This window comes from Lemur catta, chromosome 5 (assembly GCF_020740605.2).
Source record: "Lemur catta isolate mLemCat1 chromosome 5, mLemCat1.pri, whole genome shotgun sequence".
NCBI lineage: Eukaryota > Metazoa > Chordata > Mammalia > Primates > Lemuridae > Lemur > Lemur catta.
This window is the reverse complement of record NC_059132.1, coordinates 100,162,023-100,178,118: the sequence shown is the minus strand read 5'-3', so window position 1 is coordinate 100,178,118 and position 16,096 is coordinate 100,162,023. Positions and strand designations below refer to the sequence as shown.

Genomic DNA, 16,096 nt, shown 5'->3' with positions numbered 1-16,096 from the left:
CAATAAAATAAGAAATGTCTGAGATGTAGAAGATAGCTCCTGGCACCATAATTAGCACAAAAACTGTGACTGGCAGACAAAAAACATTCCAAAAATTTCATTCAAACTTGTCATTTAGAGCCCAAAGTTCATAAAAATCACTAAACTCAGTCCTAAGAAGTATTTTTGTTTTTAAAATATTTTTATCATACTTTGAAAGAAGAGAAAGGTATTGAGGAGATGACTTTTAATGAGGTCATCTGATTTAAATTTAAAATGTCCCAAGGGATTATACATAGACTCTTTAAAATAGGTCATTATTTATAAATATAACAAATATTATCTTTAACACTTATTCTGGTGTTCAAGTTTTCTTGATAGAAACGTTTGATAGTGTTGCTGTTTCCCATACACTCATTTAACTTATCTCTTGGTCTCTAATTCTCAACACTTCTTCAAATTGTCCCCCAACACGACCAACATCCCCTACCTTCTCTCCATCAGTCTATTTTTACCACTTTCAAAATCAGCCCAATAACTTTCCCAAGGGGCCTCCTCTTCCCAATTATACCCACCACGTCGGTCTGTTTCCCACTCTCTGCAGACACGTTTATCAGAGCCTGTGCCACACTCTGTTGTGCACGTGTGTTTCTCTCTGCTATTTCACTTTTGCATACTACAAATTTTCAAAGCCTCTCTTAAGGTGCTGTATATAGAGTAGAAAAGCTCACTAAATAGTCATGCGTCACTTAAGGACACTTTGGACAGAGACAGACTTCATATACAATGATGGCCCCATAAAATTATAACACATTTTTATTTTACCTTTTCTATGTTTAGATGTGTTTAGACACACAAATACCTATGCTTGTGTTACAACTGCCTACAGTATTCGGTATAGCCACATGCTGTAGGTCTGTAGCCTAGGTGTGTAGTGGGCTGTACCACCTAGTTTGTTTCAGTACTCTATGATGTTTGTATAACAATGAAATCACCTAATGACCCATTTCTCAGAATGTATCCCTGTTGTTAAGGGACACATGACTGTATCTGATGCATAAACAAATCCTTTGAATGATGATGAATCTAGGTTTTCTCTAGTCTGCTGGACATTTATGATAATCACCAGGGGCCCAATTTTATCTCTGCCACTAAGAAGCAAGTAGATCCACTTCACTCTACCAAATTTATTTATCCAAAGGAGATGTACAAATTTATTAATCTAGTAAAATCTTGATTGTCTTATAAACAGTAACAGAGCCACTACAACACCTGCAAGTGGAAGAGGCTGTGGCACCTTTCCCATAAATGACTCTGGGTGCTCGGCACTCTGCATACACAAGTCTTAACAGGAGTGCAAAACAGTTATCCCGCGTTACAAAATGTGAGAACCTGGAAGCCAGTTTTCCCCAAGATCCCAGAGGTAAAGCCTCACTATAGCTCAGATCTCCTAACTTCCAGCCAGGTGATCATCTCACTCAGCCATTAATTATTAAGTGACATGATTTAGGGTCTCCAGGCAGTGTGATGGGTCAGTAAATCACAAGCACTTCCACAGTCAAGTCCCCCACAGTGCTGGCCTACTATTAAACACCAGTCTGCTCTAAAGGTTGTGAGGAAGATGAGGCATGTACGCTGTGAGCTCTGAGGATCACGCCCAAATTTTCTATTGTGTTGGGGCAGAAGAATCATCTAGAAACAGATCTTGTGAAGCTACATTTACCATGTTCTTTAATAATGCCCATACTAAAATATGGTTATTTCTTGATCTGTAGAGACGTTAGGTGATTTGTGGAATGATCAGACTTTTTATTAACCATTCGGTTTACAACGTACTTCACAAGAAATGCTCCTGTGTACTAACTGCAGTTATTCTCCACTATTACCTGCCTTCGTCTCACCAAAAAAGAAAACCTCTTTGGACACCCTAATGAATTTTCTCCTGCTGTCCTGGCAGCAGGTGCACGTGCTTTCCAGCCAGGGCTGGGAGCTAGCTGTGGGCTCCTGGAGGGGATTTATTATTGCCAAAGATAAAGAAGAGTGAAGAAGTCCCTGCAGACATCTTTTCTAGGAGCTGTCAGACCACAGCCCTGATGGCATCACTTCAGAGGGCCCAGGAAGAACCACAGCTCCAATCTATGTAACTGCCTTAAAGTTTCTTTCTGCTTCTTCTCCTCACATATATATTACGCCCAGAACTACACTCTTTGTTCAGACATTTCAAAGGGCATTTATTGCTTTGCCCCCTCCATCTCTTCACAGAGAATTTAATTTGATCTAAAAGAAGAGATGAAAAACAAAAGCATTTTTTAAATCTAATTCATCCAACAATATTAATACAGACATAATACATAATAATATTATGTTCTTGAATTACTACCTGTGATATTATGACATATATATACAGGTTTCCAACCATGGCTCCTGGCTCATCCCTCCCATAACCCTTGTTAGTCTTTTGTTGTAATGTTGGGGCACTTTAGGCCTCAGAGCCAGGCCTCAGAGGAAACAGAATCGCTTTCTCTCTCTGACCTTCTCCTGCCTGAGGCAGGACTCTAATCTGATTGTGGGTCATAAGACCCTCATTCCAACAGGGGTCCTGTCCCATACCCTGGAGGAAGGAATGCTGCACAGAGAGGCCAAGCAGCATCTGAACAGACAGGCCTGCTAGGTTTCCCCAGTCTATTAGTATAAGATCATACCCTGTTTGTCCAGTCACATTTTGACAAGGTTATCAATCAGTCTATCCAATGCAGCCTCCATAAAAGACCCAAGAGGATGGGGTATGGAGAGCTTCTGGGAGGGTCCAGGAGGATGAATAAGAACTTACCCACGTGGTGCACCTCAACTCCTCAGGGACAGAAGCTCCTGCACTAGGGACCCTCACCCTATGTACCTCTCCATCTGATTTTTTATACCCTCTAAAATACTCTTTGTAATAAATCAGTAAACTAACGTGTTCCCCTGAGTGCACTCTAACGAATTGATCAGACCCCAAGAGGGAGTCATAGGAAACCCAACATGGAGCTGGTCAGAAGTTGCAGAGGCCCAGACCTGCGCCTGGTATCTGAAGGGGAGGGCAGAGTCTCACGGGACCGAGCCTCTACCTGTGGGATCTGAGGCCACCTCCAGGTAGACAGCCTCAGAACTGAATGGAAGGACACCCAGCTGGTGTCCGCCGCTTGGTGTGTGGGGAAAGCCCCTACACATTCGGTCACAGAAATCTTCTGTGTTGATGATTTTTGTAGTTTAGGAAGAGAATCGGAGAAAAACTCTTTTGAGTAGCTTTTTGTTTTCTCCCCTCACATTCACACCACCTCAAGGCTTTTACTTCTAGATTTCTCTCTCTCTCTCAAGGTCTGTGACCACCACCAGAAAGGCAGACTTTGTGGATTCTGAAATCCTCCTCCAAAATTCTTGTAAACTTCTTTCTTATTTTATACCTGACAATGCCTTATAATTTTTCAGCTCTTAATTCTTAGCTCTTTTGCTTTATTTCACAAAACAGTGGGTGAACCTAGTTAACACTCGTGCAGTAAAAATAGTGTACAACCACATGCTAAAACAAGTCTTTCATTAATCATTTACAGAAGCTTTTTCAAGTTTTGCACGTTCTTGTCTTAATTCCAGCCCCTTTTCTTGGGCCCAGCATCCCGCACTCTACCCCGAAGGCATCCAAAAGAAAAAACTCTCAGCCCCTGTAAATCTCTCTCCTATATAAATGTGTTTAAGGCTCAATTTTAATAATCAATTACCAATTTTCTAAATCCAACACCCCTCCTTTCTTCATCAGAGGAACTCATCAGAATTTGTCCAAAGGTAGAGAGTAACTATCTCAAAGTGAAAAGCAAATACTAACACATTCAAAATAAATCTTAAACTTATGTTTTTACTTTTAACAATCAAGAAAGTCTTTAAAAATGTCAGGTTGAAATATGCTGACAAGAGGTTTAAAAACTAACATTTTAACATCCTTTTCGAGAAACAAAATATTACATACATACATGATCTCTACCTTTCTATAAGCATTTGTTATACAGATCTTAAACTCAAGCTTCTTTCCACTTTAAGAATTGCTTCCTTTTAAATTCAATAAAAGAAATTAGGAAATAAGAATGACACAACAAAAGGGATAGCAAAGACTGGCAAAGAAGCTGAGGCTGCTTCCTTAATTTTGGTTTTTGTATATTATTTCTCTGACTTACCCCAGTAACTGAACAGACCAATTACCCTAGAATAAGGAAAAACATAATAAGCAAAGACATGATTGAGGTATATAAAGTACTAAATAAATCTCCTTCTTCAGAATTTTCTATTAGATTCTACCGACAATTATTGAATAACTACACATCTTTGTCTAAGACCAGTAATCTATTTGATAAACAGTTTTATTTTCCTACAAATAAACTGTCTTCTCAATGTCAGATGGTGGTTCAAACTTTAACTCTGATCAATAAATCAAACTTCCACATGGGAAGTTTTCACAGCACAAATGAGGACTAAGTTATCATTCACAAAATGATAACTACATTGAACATTGTTTTTGGTGAAATAATACAAGAGAACTAAGAACTAAAAATAATACACTGTCAAATGTAAGAAAGCAAAGATTAGAAGTTTATAAGGATTTTGGAAGAAGATTTTGGGATCACAGAGCTATCTTCTTGGCAGCAGGGGGTCACAACATTGAGAAGAGAAAAAAGTTAGGAGGAAAAATATGGAGGTGTCAGTTTAAGAAAGTAACCACTGCCAGTGTGAAAACTGTTTAATCCCCATCCCCTACCACCTGCAGAGATGTAGAGCTGCTCTATGGGAAAAATATAAAAGAACATTAAAAAACTACTGAATTGTGAAATAAACTCTTTTGATATTCTATACAAAACGCTGAGTTAAGAAAATTCAAATTCTTAGCAGCAGTAGACTCTGCTGTAAGTTTAAAATATATCACTAATTTAGGAGCTATTACTGAAATAACAATATTTGCATTTTCACCTGGAAGTGAAACTCTACTAATGAGGAAAATCATACAATAGATGTATAAAAGCAAACTCAAAAGAAAAAAAACACACATTTGGACGACATTTTCATCTGAAAATAGAGACTTGTTTTGAATAATTCAAAAGGAAAATAATTTATCAAAAACTAAATTACGCAAAAGATAAATGCTAATTCTTAATTGTTCCCATATAGGAGAGTATAAGCATGAACGTTCCATATAATAGTATTAACACACACCTGTTTTAGGATGTATTGAAAAGAATCCCTGTGGATTTCCACTTGTAATTTTGTACATCAGCTTGTCATTAGAGCTAGAATCTGGATCAAATGCCTCAATTTGGACCACAGATACATCCTTGGGAGAATTTTCCATTATTTCTGGATAATAAACAGGCTCTGATGTCTGTGGCGTGTTGTCGTTGACATCCTCAACCTCTATGTAGACCTCTATAAATGATGAAAGAGGCACAACACCCTGATCGGTTGCGTAGACTGTTAGCCAATAATGGGAGGTTGACTCACGGTCCAGTCGATCAGAAGTCTCTATGACACCTAGAGAGAAAAAAGAAGAAAACTGTCAAGTAGCATGTCAGCAACAAAAACAAAAAACACTGCTACTCTGAGAAAGTGTCAGCCTAATGATAATTACGCTGACTTACTGAGGGCTTATGTGCCACTTACTTAGCTGCATGACCTTGAGCAAGTTATCTAGCCTTTCTGTGCCCCAGTTTCCTCTCCTATAAAATAGAGGTAACAACTCTTCTACATAGGTTGATTAAATGAACAAATACACATAAAAATAACTAGAACAACACTTGGCTCATAATATGGGCTATAAAAGTATTTATTATTGTTAGCATTAGGTGTTAGGCACTATTTGGAGTGCTTTAAAAATATTATCTCACTTAAATCTCAAAAGAAGTCAGTGGGATGGGCACTACAAGATTATCTAACGGTCCAATACTTCATTTGTCCAAAGGTGAAATTTATGGTTGGTTGAGATTTGGTGACTTTCCAAGCAGCTAATCAGGAAGCCAGGGACAACACCAGAGCCACAACCCAGATCTGAGTCCCCGCAGTCTAGCGTCCCTGCTCCCCACACTGCATTCCTGTGACCCAGTACTGCCACCGTGGAAGGAAAGAGGCCGGAGCAATACTCCTCGAGACGGCATAGTCTGTACACACACTCCTTCTCACAGTGGCTGAGGAAAGAGAATATAGCCTTTCAAAGTCCAGAATAATGGACTGCTCAGTTCTCTTCCATTTCATCGCTTCAAACAAAGGGGAAGATAATCAGTGTGCTATAAAAATATAAATTCTCCAATTATGCTATAAACTCCAAAACGGCAGAAGTCACTTCATTCTCAAATACCAGTAGCCCTCACACCTTACACAAAGCATAATAATTACTTATTAAATAGATGAATGAAATGTAAAAATATATTAACTGCAGTTGGTACAGAAAAGTCTTCAATTGGGGGACACATTTCTTACTAAGTCTTAATAAGAAATAGTAGGACACATTTCTTATTAAGTCAACTAGCAAGAGATGAAATTACATGATTATGAAGAAGAGGGTTAGAGCATCTAATTTTTGGCCAGCCACTGAAACCAGTCAAAACCGTACTTAATCCCAGGACTGACCTCCTCTCATGGTGATTAAAAGTGGAAATATCCATTTCTTTTCAGCAAATCCCACCTTTTTAATCATGGTGTAATCTTGCCCTTTGGCTCCCAAAATACATTACTGCCTTTTTTCTCACGGCCTGATCATTCTGAGCTAATGATACTTTTTGTGTTCAACACCATGGTCCAGGTTGGACTTTGGAACTTGTACAACTTTAGAATCACCAAAGTTTCCCATCCAACGCAAAATACTATGAGAAAAATAACAAATATCAATTTCATCTATGCTCAGAAATGAAATTATTTTTCTCAAACAAAAAGAAATATGTATTTCATATTTTTGAGCATGACTTAAATTTAAAAATTTGCTTATTTGAGGTTGTTAATATCATGAAAACTCATTTATTTTGAGTGGAAGATTGTCATATCTAACACTCCCCAAAAAGCTTATAACTTAAAAGTTAAAAATGTAACCAAGTAACAAAATGTGAAATAAATTATCATAAAATGAATGTCTACTGCCATTCAGAAGCATTATTATTTAGTATTGCATCATTAATTCTCACTGAACCCTCAAAAAGGATCTATAATACAACTTCTAGAAATATGGAATAAAGCCTCATAACTAAATAAAAAGAAGCTAACGCTCACTCCGTACAACAGACAACTGAAGATAAAGTCAAACACACTTCCCTTTTTCTCTGACCCAAACATAATCTATGCATACTCAATCCATTTGCTAAATTAGTAAAATTATATCTGTTTGCAGTCTGAAAGAATAATTTTTCACCATTTCTCTAATTTATCACACCCATCCACTGATAGATACAAGGAAGTCAGGGAATAGCAGAATGTTCTCTTTAGGAGAATAACATATTAATAAATCCAATGTACATATGTTCCTCTGTATTCTACAACTTCATCAAAATGCAATAAAATTTGTTTGACAGGTAAAGTGTTATTAGTAAATTTCAAGAGGACAGGTACCTGGTGCCTTTATTCACCTCTTTAGAGTTCTAATCCTCACATAAATCATGCTGTCATCCACTGTTTAAAAATGTGTGCCTCTAAATGTGATTCACAGGCATTCAAAAACAATTTGCTCCATGTTTACTACATGCCAGGCACTATGATAAGTGTCTTACATGCATTGTCTTATTTAATCTTTATATCCAACCTGCCTACATATGTGGTGCTATTATCTCCATTTCACTGATGAAAAGCTCAAATTTAGAGCGATCAGGAGCTTTCTCTGGGTCATAGTAAACAGCAGAGCTGGAATTTAGACACCACAAGTCTCTGACTTCAGTGCCAGCAAAATTCCTCGTCTGTCTTATAGCTTGTAAGACAAAAGTGGAATACACAAAACTTAATGTGGTAACTCAGAAAAGTCAAGCTTTATATTTCATCCATTTGTTTTACACATCAGTATTCGTCCATACACAATAGCTTTCTCTATAGTCTCAAGGTAAAGGGGAAAAAAGAAATATAAAATGGAGATATATTGGGAAGTGCACAATCACAGATAAAAACAGCTATTAGTTGCATCACGTTCTATCTGGTCTGTAAGTGTCCAGACCACTCACACAATTGTGAGATGCCTTCTGCTGGGCACTGCCCCTGTCTCCCCAGCACCTGAGCACGCGGACAGCGCCGCATCCCTCTTTACATGCCCCCTAGCCACAGTCAGCAGGGAAGTTTCCCACCCTGGTAATCTCTGGATATTACCTACAATAAAAAGTGAGAAAATAAAGTGGCTCTATTTAAACATGGCAGAAAATTAGAATTGTATTAAGAATTAAAATAGTAAATATTAATGTGTCAGATGCCCAATGTTACTATTTCATGAATTCATGAACAGTGTACTTTTATAATACCATATGGTGACTGCTAAGATATTTATGTTTTTATATATTTTAGTCATTATACCCTTGTAAAAGAAAAAAAACTAGTACAATTTATAGAGAGCTGTAAAATAAAGAGAATTTCAGCTGCCAAAGGGAAAGGAGGGCACACTGAATAACCTCTTCTAACCCATACCCTCACACTCACCATGAGGATGTTAACAAGTGTTCACTGTACGCCAAATCACTCCACTAGATGATTTACATGCATTAAATCATTTAAAGAACAAAGAAGTTGTATGACTTTCATCCCAGTCTTACACATGAGGAAGGAGAAACTTGGATAAATCAAGAAACTTGCTTAAGCCTTACAGTGCTTAAGAAACACGGTCTTGGTCAAGAGTCCAAGTAGTGAGATCCAGGTCAGAAGGGGACAGTCTTCCTCCAGAACTCAGGGTCTCCGAGCAGGCTGTGCCCTGACCCACTGCATCACCGTCAGACACTCCCCAGCACCAAGGGCACAGCGGGGCTATTACCGTAACAACTACAAGGAGTTTTCAAATGCTGAAATAATGGTGCCCCTCATGCCTAAAGGACAATGAAGGAGAGGAGAGGATCTGAAGACTGTTTGGTCATAGAGTGTCAGGGTACCTAAGCGCTATTCTATTAACTGCCGAAAACCGTCATATACACATAAAGTGGGTAGAAAGAAGCCACAAGTATGCAGGGTTATTTTGTTGTCTTTTCAGTTGTAAGATATAGCTCCTCAAGACTCCCAGGCAGAAGCTTCTGAAGTGGGCAAATCGCACTAGCCTGAGATCACAGGTCAAAGCCTCAAGCTTCCCATCTTGAATCCAGAGCAGGAAGAAGGTCTGGGAAGGGCTAGGTAAGCGTCTGGGTAATCTGCGAAGAAAGACCAGTAGTAGATCTAGCCTTAGCCATCTCAGAATTAAGAACTAGACTGGGAACCCTTTGGAAATCTTCCAGTGCTATACTGTTGTTGTTAAAAAAAAAAGCTAAAATGATTTGTCCAACTTTAGGAAGCGAAAGGGAGTTTAGAGTAAGGTACCTCCTTAACCAGGAGTCATCAGGATTGAAGCCATCCTTTAAAGGAGTCCTGGCTTCTGAGGTGACCAACACACCAGCTATCTGGAAGTCTGACCAGAAGCAGTGCTTATTCTTTAAGTCACTATGGTCCTTGTCCCTATACTTTAGCATCCTTCTTTTACTAATCCTTCCTAAAGCCACAACTGGCATTTACGGATCATAAATTGATTTCTGTAACTTTAACAGTTACCTTAATCCCATAAAGAGAAACAGATTTTCAAATTTCCATTGGTAAGACTTCTGATTAGTACCTTTAACAAAGAAAAACAAAAAATAAAACTAAAAACTCCTAGCCATAGCCATCACTGGATGTGAATCAAACAACTGTGTTCCTTCTCAAAACTCTATCCCCACTCTTATTTCTCTTAATCCAGAATTGTCTACCAATCAACTTTAAATAATTACATTTTGTACTCACTCTTCCTGGAGAAAAAATAAGAAACCAGAAAGAACTATAGATTTTACAGACATTTTTCTTAAACATATACTCAAAACAAGACCTCATCTTTTGTGTGTGTGTGTGTGTGCACGTGCATCCAATCCACCCCATACTCTTTGCTGTGGCCTCCTTCTGTCTTGACTCTCTCCCCTCTCAGCCACCTCTGTCCTCTTTTCCAGTTCCTCTTTCACTTTCTGAAATGGCAACAATAGGATGCAACCAGCAGATATGGGAGCCTGGGCTGCAAAAGAGGGCAAGGCGGTAGCCCAGGATGAGCCAGATGAGAGGAATGCCAGGAAAACACCACCCCCATTCATGTCAGGAGGCTACAATGCACAAGCAGTGAGGCCAAGTAGTGATGCTCCTGTGTGATGCTAGGATGCATGTTCAGAGCAGAGAAGACAAATTTAGAGAAGCTTGTTCTATGTCCCACTCAGCAGTGCTATTAGCAATCATCCCTTTACTTTAATGAAGCATTACAAAAGTAATAAATGCCTAGCTTTCCAGTCTTGAGAATACAATGGAGACATTTTCAGGAAAAGTTGTTAATAATCTGAAAAGTTTAAAGGAAGTCAGAAATTTAGAGCTATTAAGTGAAAATATTTATCATTCCAAACATAGTCTCCAGGATTTCAGAACTACCACCAGATGTCACTATGGAAACTGATTTTAAATATGCATACAGTGGAAGCACTAGACCTAAGGGGGGAAAAAAACCATGTAATTTCTAAAAGAGCTTGACCAATGTAGTTGAAAGTGTAGCTCACAGCAAAATTTCTTTGTGGATATGTTCACTAATGTCCATATATTTAATTAAACAGGTACTGATGTTCTTTTCCCATAGCCTGATTATTCAAAGGTTTTGGAGTTGTTCAAATAGATGGTTCAAAAGTAAGTAAAGGTTTCCAAGAATAACTAATTCTACTACCCACCACTGATGGCTATGTTGCTGTTAATGAATATTGTCCCTGAAGAGGAAAGGCCAGCATTCCCTCCACTGACACAGGTGGAGCAAGATGGTTTCAAGGCAAAAATAAAATCATAGGTAATATGTCAGCCAAAAATAATTTAACTGATTCAAATTTCCACGGCCACATGGAACACCTTTCTTCCTGGAATTTTCCTATTTTCTTTCTTTAACAGGCCTTGGCCCCCTATCAAGCCTTAATGCCAAAGCTTTCAACAAAACCTTATTACTTCTGGTTCTTCAGCTACTCCAACTCAATACTTGTAATCAGCAACAACCCAGCAACATTAATCTGCAAACCCTACCCTCCTTTCTGATATACCATGTCACATGCATTTTCTTAAAACTTTTTATACAATTGCTTAAGGCAGCAATTGTATGAAATCTGCTTTGGTCAATTACAAGAAAAACTTAAATGTGAAATATAATTTTTGGTGATATTTTCCTTACAGGCAACAACAAGCTAACCGATCTTTTCTCCAATTCCATGTCCAGAATAACTCTTTTGGAAATAAGTGTTTTCCCAAATATAAAAACAATATTGAAAAGAATGGGGATACCACCCACACACGAGAGACCCAATATCTGTGGTTTCTGAAATTAATCTATAAATGGTTACTCAATATTTTCTGGTAATTGTGGAAAAATCAGAAGCTTCAGAATTTTCATATTAAACATTAATCTGCTCAGAGACATTAATTCTTCCTTAAAATTAAATTTTAAAAGTAGACTAAGCTCCCTATTAGAATGCAAATTTGTTAAGGGCAAAGATTTGTGATCTGTTTTGCTCAAGGCCGGGGAAATAGTGGATGCTTCATAAGCAAGTGCTGAAAAAGAGATATTTATTAAAAATAAGGAAACTCTGAGAAACAGTCACAGCCAAGAGGAGCCTAAGGAGACATGATGGCTAAATGTAATAACGCGGTGTCCTGGACAAAAGAAGGTACATTAGGCAAGAACTAAGAAAATCTAAATAAACTATGTACTTTAAGAATCTATCAATACTGTTTAATTGTTAACATCTGTACCATACTAATGTAAGATGTGAACAATAGGAGAAACTGTGTGTGGGGTAGGGCTAGGGAGTTCTATGGGAACTTTGTAATTTCTGCTCAATTTTCCTGTAAATCTATTTAAATTTTTTTAAAAGCTTATCTATCAGAGCTTATAATATATAATGTTTCTTTCCTTCTGTAAAACTAATCTCATCTCATTTATGTTATTAATATTTCCATATCCTGATGATACCTTGAGAGATTCTAATGTGTATATAAGAAATTTTTTATGTAAAGCTACAGATTTAAATAACAATCTAATTCAAAAATTAAGCATCTGCGTTTTAACTTTTAAATGTACTGTAAATTATGAAAAAATCATTACTTGTTTTGCCTATTATCTAGTAAGTCAAAACCCTTGAATTCTTTTAGAAATATTAGTACAATAGATCGTGTGTGTACTAAAAAAAATGTAAATATACACTTAATGTTCTTGCTTGTTTCTGCCATTAATTGGCAAAGTTGTATTACTACTGTTGACTAAAATATAGGAAGAAATGAAAAAAGATGAGTCTGTTAAGTTGAAGGCATTTAAAATTCTAAATAGCTATTCACATCAGTGAATGACACAGAAAAAATGCTTTCAGTACCAAAATTAAAATTTACACTTTCCTTTGACCTGATGTAAACAAGAAATTACTATTTACTTCACTGGTGTTGGCAGTCATAAAACATAAGGAAAATGTAAAGACTAATGTTTAATAGTTTATTTTGCAGAAAAAGAACAAAAACAAATTCTAGTACTTTTAAAACAGACTGTTCTATTTATGTGTATATATGTATGAGAATAATTACAATTTTAATTGCTTGAGACCACACGAATAAGGTAAATATTCCATGCTTTTGATAATAAAAAATAAGTCAAAATTGTTGGGCATAGTGTTGTATGCCTATAATCCCAGCTACTCAGGAGACTAAGGCAGGAGGATCCCTTGAGCCCAGGAGTTCAAGGCCAGCCTGGGTAACTCAGTAGACATTGTCTCTTTAAAAACAAAAAAGAAAGAAAAAAAGTCAAAAGAAGTAAAAGAAAATGAGTCATTACCAAGCAAACTGCTAGTCGCAGATACCTCTCTGCCCTCTTACAGGTAAAAACAGAGTAAATCAGGTATAATTGATACCTCTCCAATTTAAATGAAGCCATGCTACTCAGTACCATGATCCAATCTTTCCAAAGCAATGACTTGCCATGAGTGTCATTTTGGGGGAAGCCATTTGTAATTTGGGACCAGAGCAAACTCAGTGAACCGATAATGACAATGACAGTATGATAGCGGCATATGCATCTACAGCACTATTAATATACCAGACACTATTTTAATCACTTCTTATTAATATATATCAACTCATTATTCCTTACAGCAACCCCCAGAAGTAGGTAATATGATCATACCCTATTTCACAGATGAAGAAACTGAGACATTGTAAACAACTTGTCCAAAGTCACATAGTTCATTAGTGGTGAACTGGGATTCAATCCCAAAAAGTCTGGCTCCAGATAATCATGCTAAATGTTTCGGAATCTCTGGCTGTCCTTTAATTGGAGGGAAGCTTAAGGGGCAACTGAACACAGAGAACAAATTTCACCAGAAGTTCTGACTTGAATGGAATGCAAAAATGTAGTGGCCAGATGGAAAAAATTGGTTTTGCTGTTTTCCCAGCACTTGGGAATCTGGGTTAAAGAAGTCACCATTTCATCAGGAGAGAACAGGGACTGGTTTAATATGTGGTGGTACATATACAGCTTTAAAACAAAGATGTGTGTATTAATTATATAGAAGAATGTCAGTGACATACAAAGTAGGTGAAAATACAAATCTGTGTAAAAGCACATAAAATATGGTCTCAGTTTTGTTTAGTGCTGTTTGAGGGGAAAAAAAAATCACACACACAATTATATGTGTAGAGAAAAAAAGTCTGGAATAAACAAGGTAATGAGTGGACAATACAATCAATCCAGTGAACTAAAATATTTATTAATGTGTAAATTTTTATAACAATGGATTTAAAATCTATATTTAAAATGCACACAATAAAACATCAAATAGTATCAACAGATCTTTAAAAGTTTTGCTAGTAGAACCTTCTTGTTTAATATTTCCCTCTTAGGACATGTCCTTTCACTTCCAAGTATGTGTTTCATTTAATCTGAGTAGATGTATAACAATGGATATTCTTATAGTTTTAATAACTAACACTTAAAAGTATTTAGACATGTAACTACTTAGAAAGTTTTAGGTATAGAAAATTCTATAATTATAATGCCCAGAGTTAGGTCATAAGTTAACGATTAAAGGAAAAGCTTTTTATGTAGCAACTATCACTCTGTTTTTTCATTATTTAGATTGCCTTTTAAATCATTTTAATTAAAATACATATGTATCAACTCTTTCAGTTAAAGTTGTTGCAATAACTTTAAAATTAGCTGAGGAAGCTTTCCGACTTGCAAACTTACTAAAACTTTTATTAATTAAGTTCATAATCAGATTTTAAGCATCATGTTTCAAGCCTAGGGATTTCGTTAGGTTTGCAGAGTCATTCCCAGGGCAAGCTCTGCTAAACCACATTTTCACGCTTTGTTGAGGAATGATTCCAAGTTCTGATTTCGACATCAGAATCATTAATATTGTTAATGAGAGCTTTTATGGATAAGCTATCTTTTTAAGGAGGATCATCTTTGGGTATCAAAAGTTACCATGTGAATACCTATTAACTGGATAAAACTACATACATAAGACAGCCAGATTTTGGAGGCATTAAAATACACAGAATATATTTTACATATCAATGGCAATATTTCTAGCAGTTTGTTTAAAATTTTAGAAGAATTTACAATGTCAGTGTTGATTACTTGTCCCACCGTATATGTACTACAAGGACACTTGGCAAAAGCTTTATATATGCCATATTGTTTAATCTTCACAATCAACCTGGTCTTTCCCCATTTTCCATATTCAAAAGCAGAGGCTTAGGGCTGAAAAGTCACTGATATAAAGTTATTTACTCATCATCATAGCAGTAATAAATTAACCAACGAAGTAACTAAGTGAGTTACCTTACCAGTTACCCATCTTGGTGCTTTACATCTAATAACTTGTTTATGCCTCAAAAGTTAAGTGAGTTGTTCTAAGTTGCCCAATTTTAGTAGCAGAGAAGCCAGAATCCCAAACCTGGCTGACTAGTTCCAGAACTCACACTTATCACCACCAAGGTGCTATTCCTGTGGGGTAGCAGAACAAAGATTCAACAGCCCTGTCAGACTCTCAAGTCCTACTTCCTTCCCTATAAGCCTGTGCAGGTGATCTTCATAAATCCATCACTGTTGGTGGGAAAAAATCAACACATCAACCAAAGTTTACCAGCACTTGTCCACGGTGAAAGGAATGACATAAATTATAAACTCAACTGAAGGCACTGCAAACAGATCCCTGTACAAAGTTCAAGACTACCACATGACTAAGTTCTTTTAGTATAAAAAAGAAAAAAGCATAAAAAAAAGAATCCAACATTGTTCTTTACTCAGAAAGTTACCATATTTGTCATATCATCTTTATATATTACAATGCAAAGGCTAAATTTGCATTAAACGAAACATACTAGGTATAAGGCATTATACCAATAATACTGAATATCATTGTGAGAATATCCTGAGTTATGAATAGTCATTGTTATTATCTTTAAAACACTACGTGGTAGGTGGTAGATCCAGAGTTCTAAATTGTCAACCAGTTATAAAAGTTTTGTGGCAGATCAAAATTGATGTTTTAAGGAATTGGGTTTTCTTCTTTAGAAAAGAAATCTTGATGACTTTTTAATCTAGTCCTCAAAACTAAAATAATAGATTTTTGAAAACTATACCTTATATAAAATCCTCTTCATATACAAGGTTTTAATGTTGTTTGTAGTAGCTTGGATCCTGTTAGAAATTAATCTGGAACCTGGCATCAGTGATTTACACCTGCTACTGCTTTAATTTATTCAACAAACACAGAATGAGTTCCTACCACGTGCCAAGTACAAGGTGCTAAAGAAATGAACAAGAGTAAAATGAGGTCATATGGGAAAGACTGTTAAATAAAAAAGT

General features: G+C 36.6%; 1 protein-coding gene across 1 annotated transcript in view; it reads right to left on the bottom strand.

Annotated features, from left to right (window-relative positions):
• The window catches only part of FAT1 (FAT atypical cadherin 1), a 114,662-nt gene that overhangs the window by 57,931 nt on the left and 40,635 nt on the right, over nucleotides 1-16,096 (bottom strand). The window contains exon 3 of the mRNA XM_045552343.1: nucleotides 5,215-5,529. Coding sequence (XP_045408299.1) covers nucleotides 5,215-5,529 — 315 coding nt within the window. The remainder of the gene's footprint in view (nucleotides 1-5,214; nucleotides 5,530-16,096) is intronic.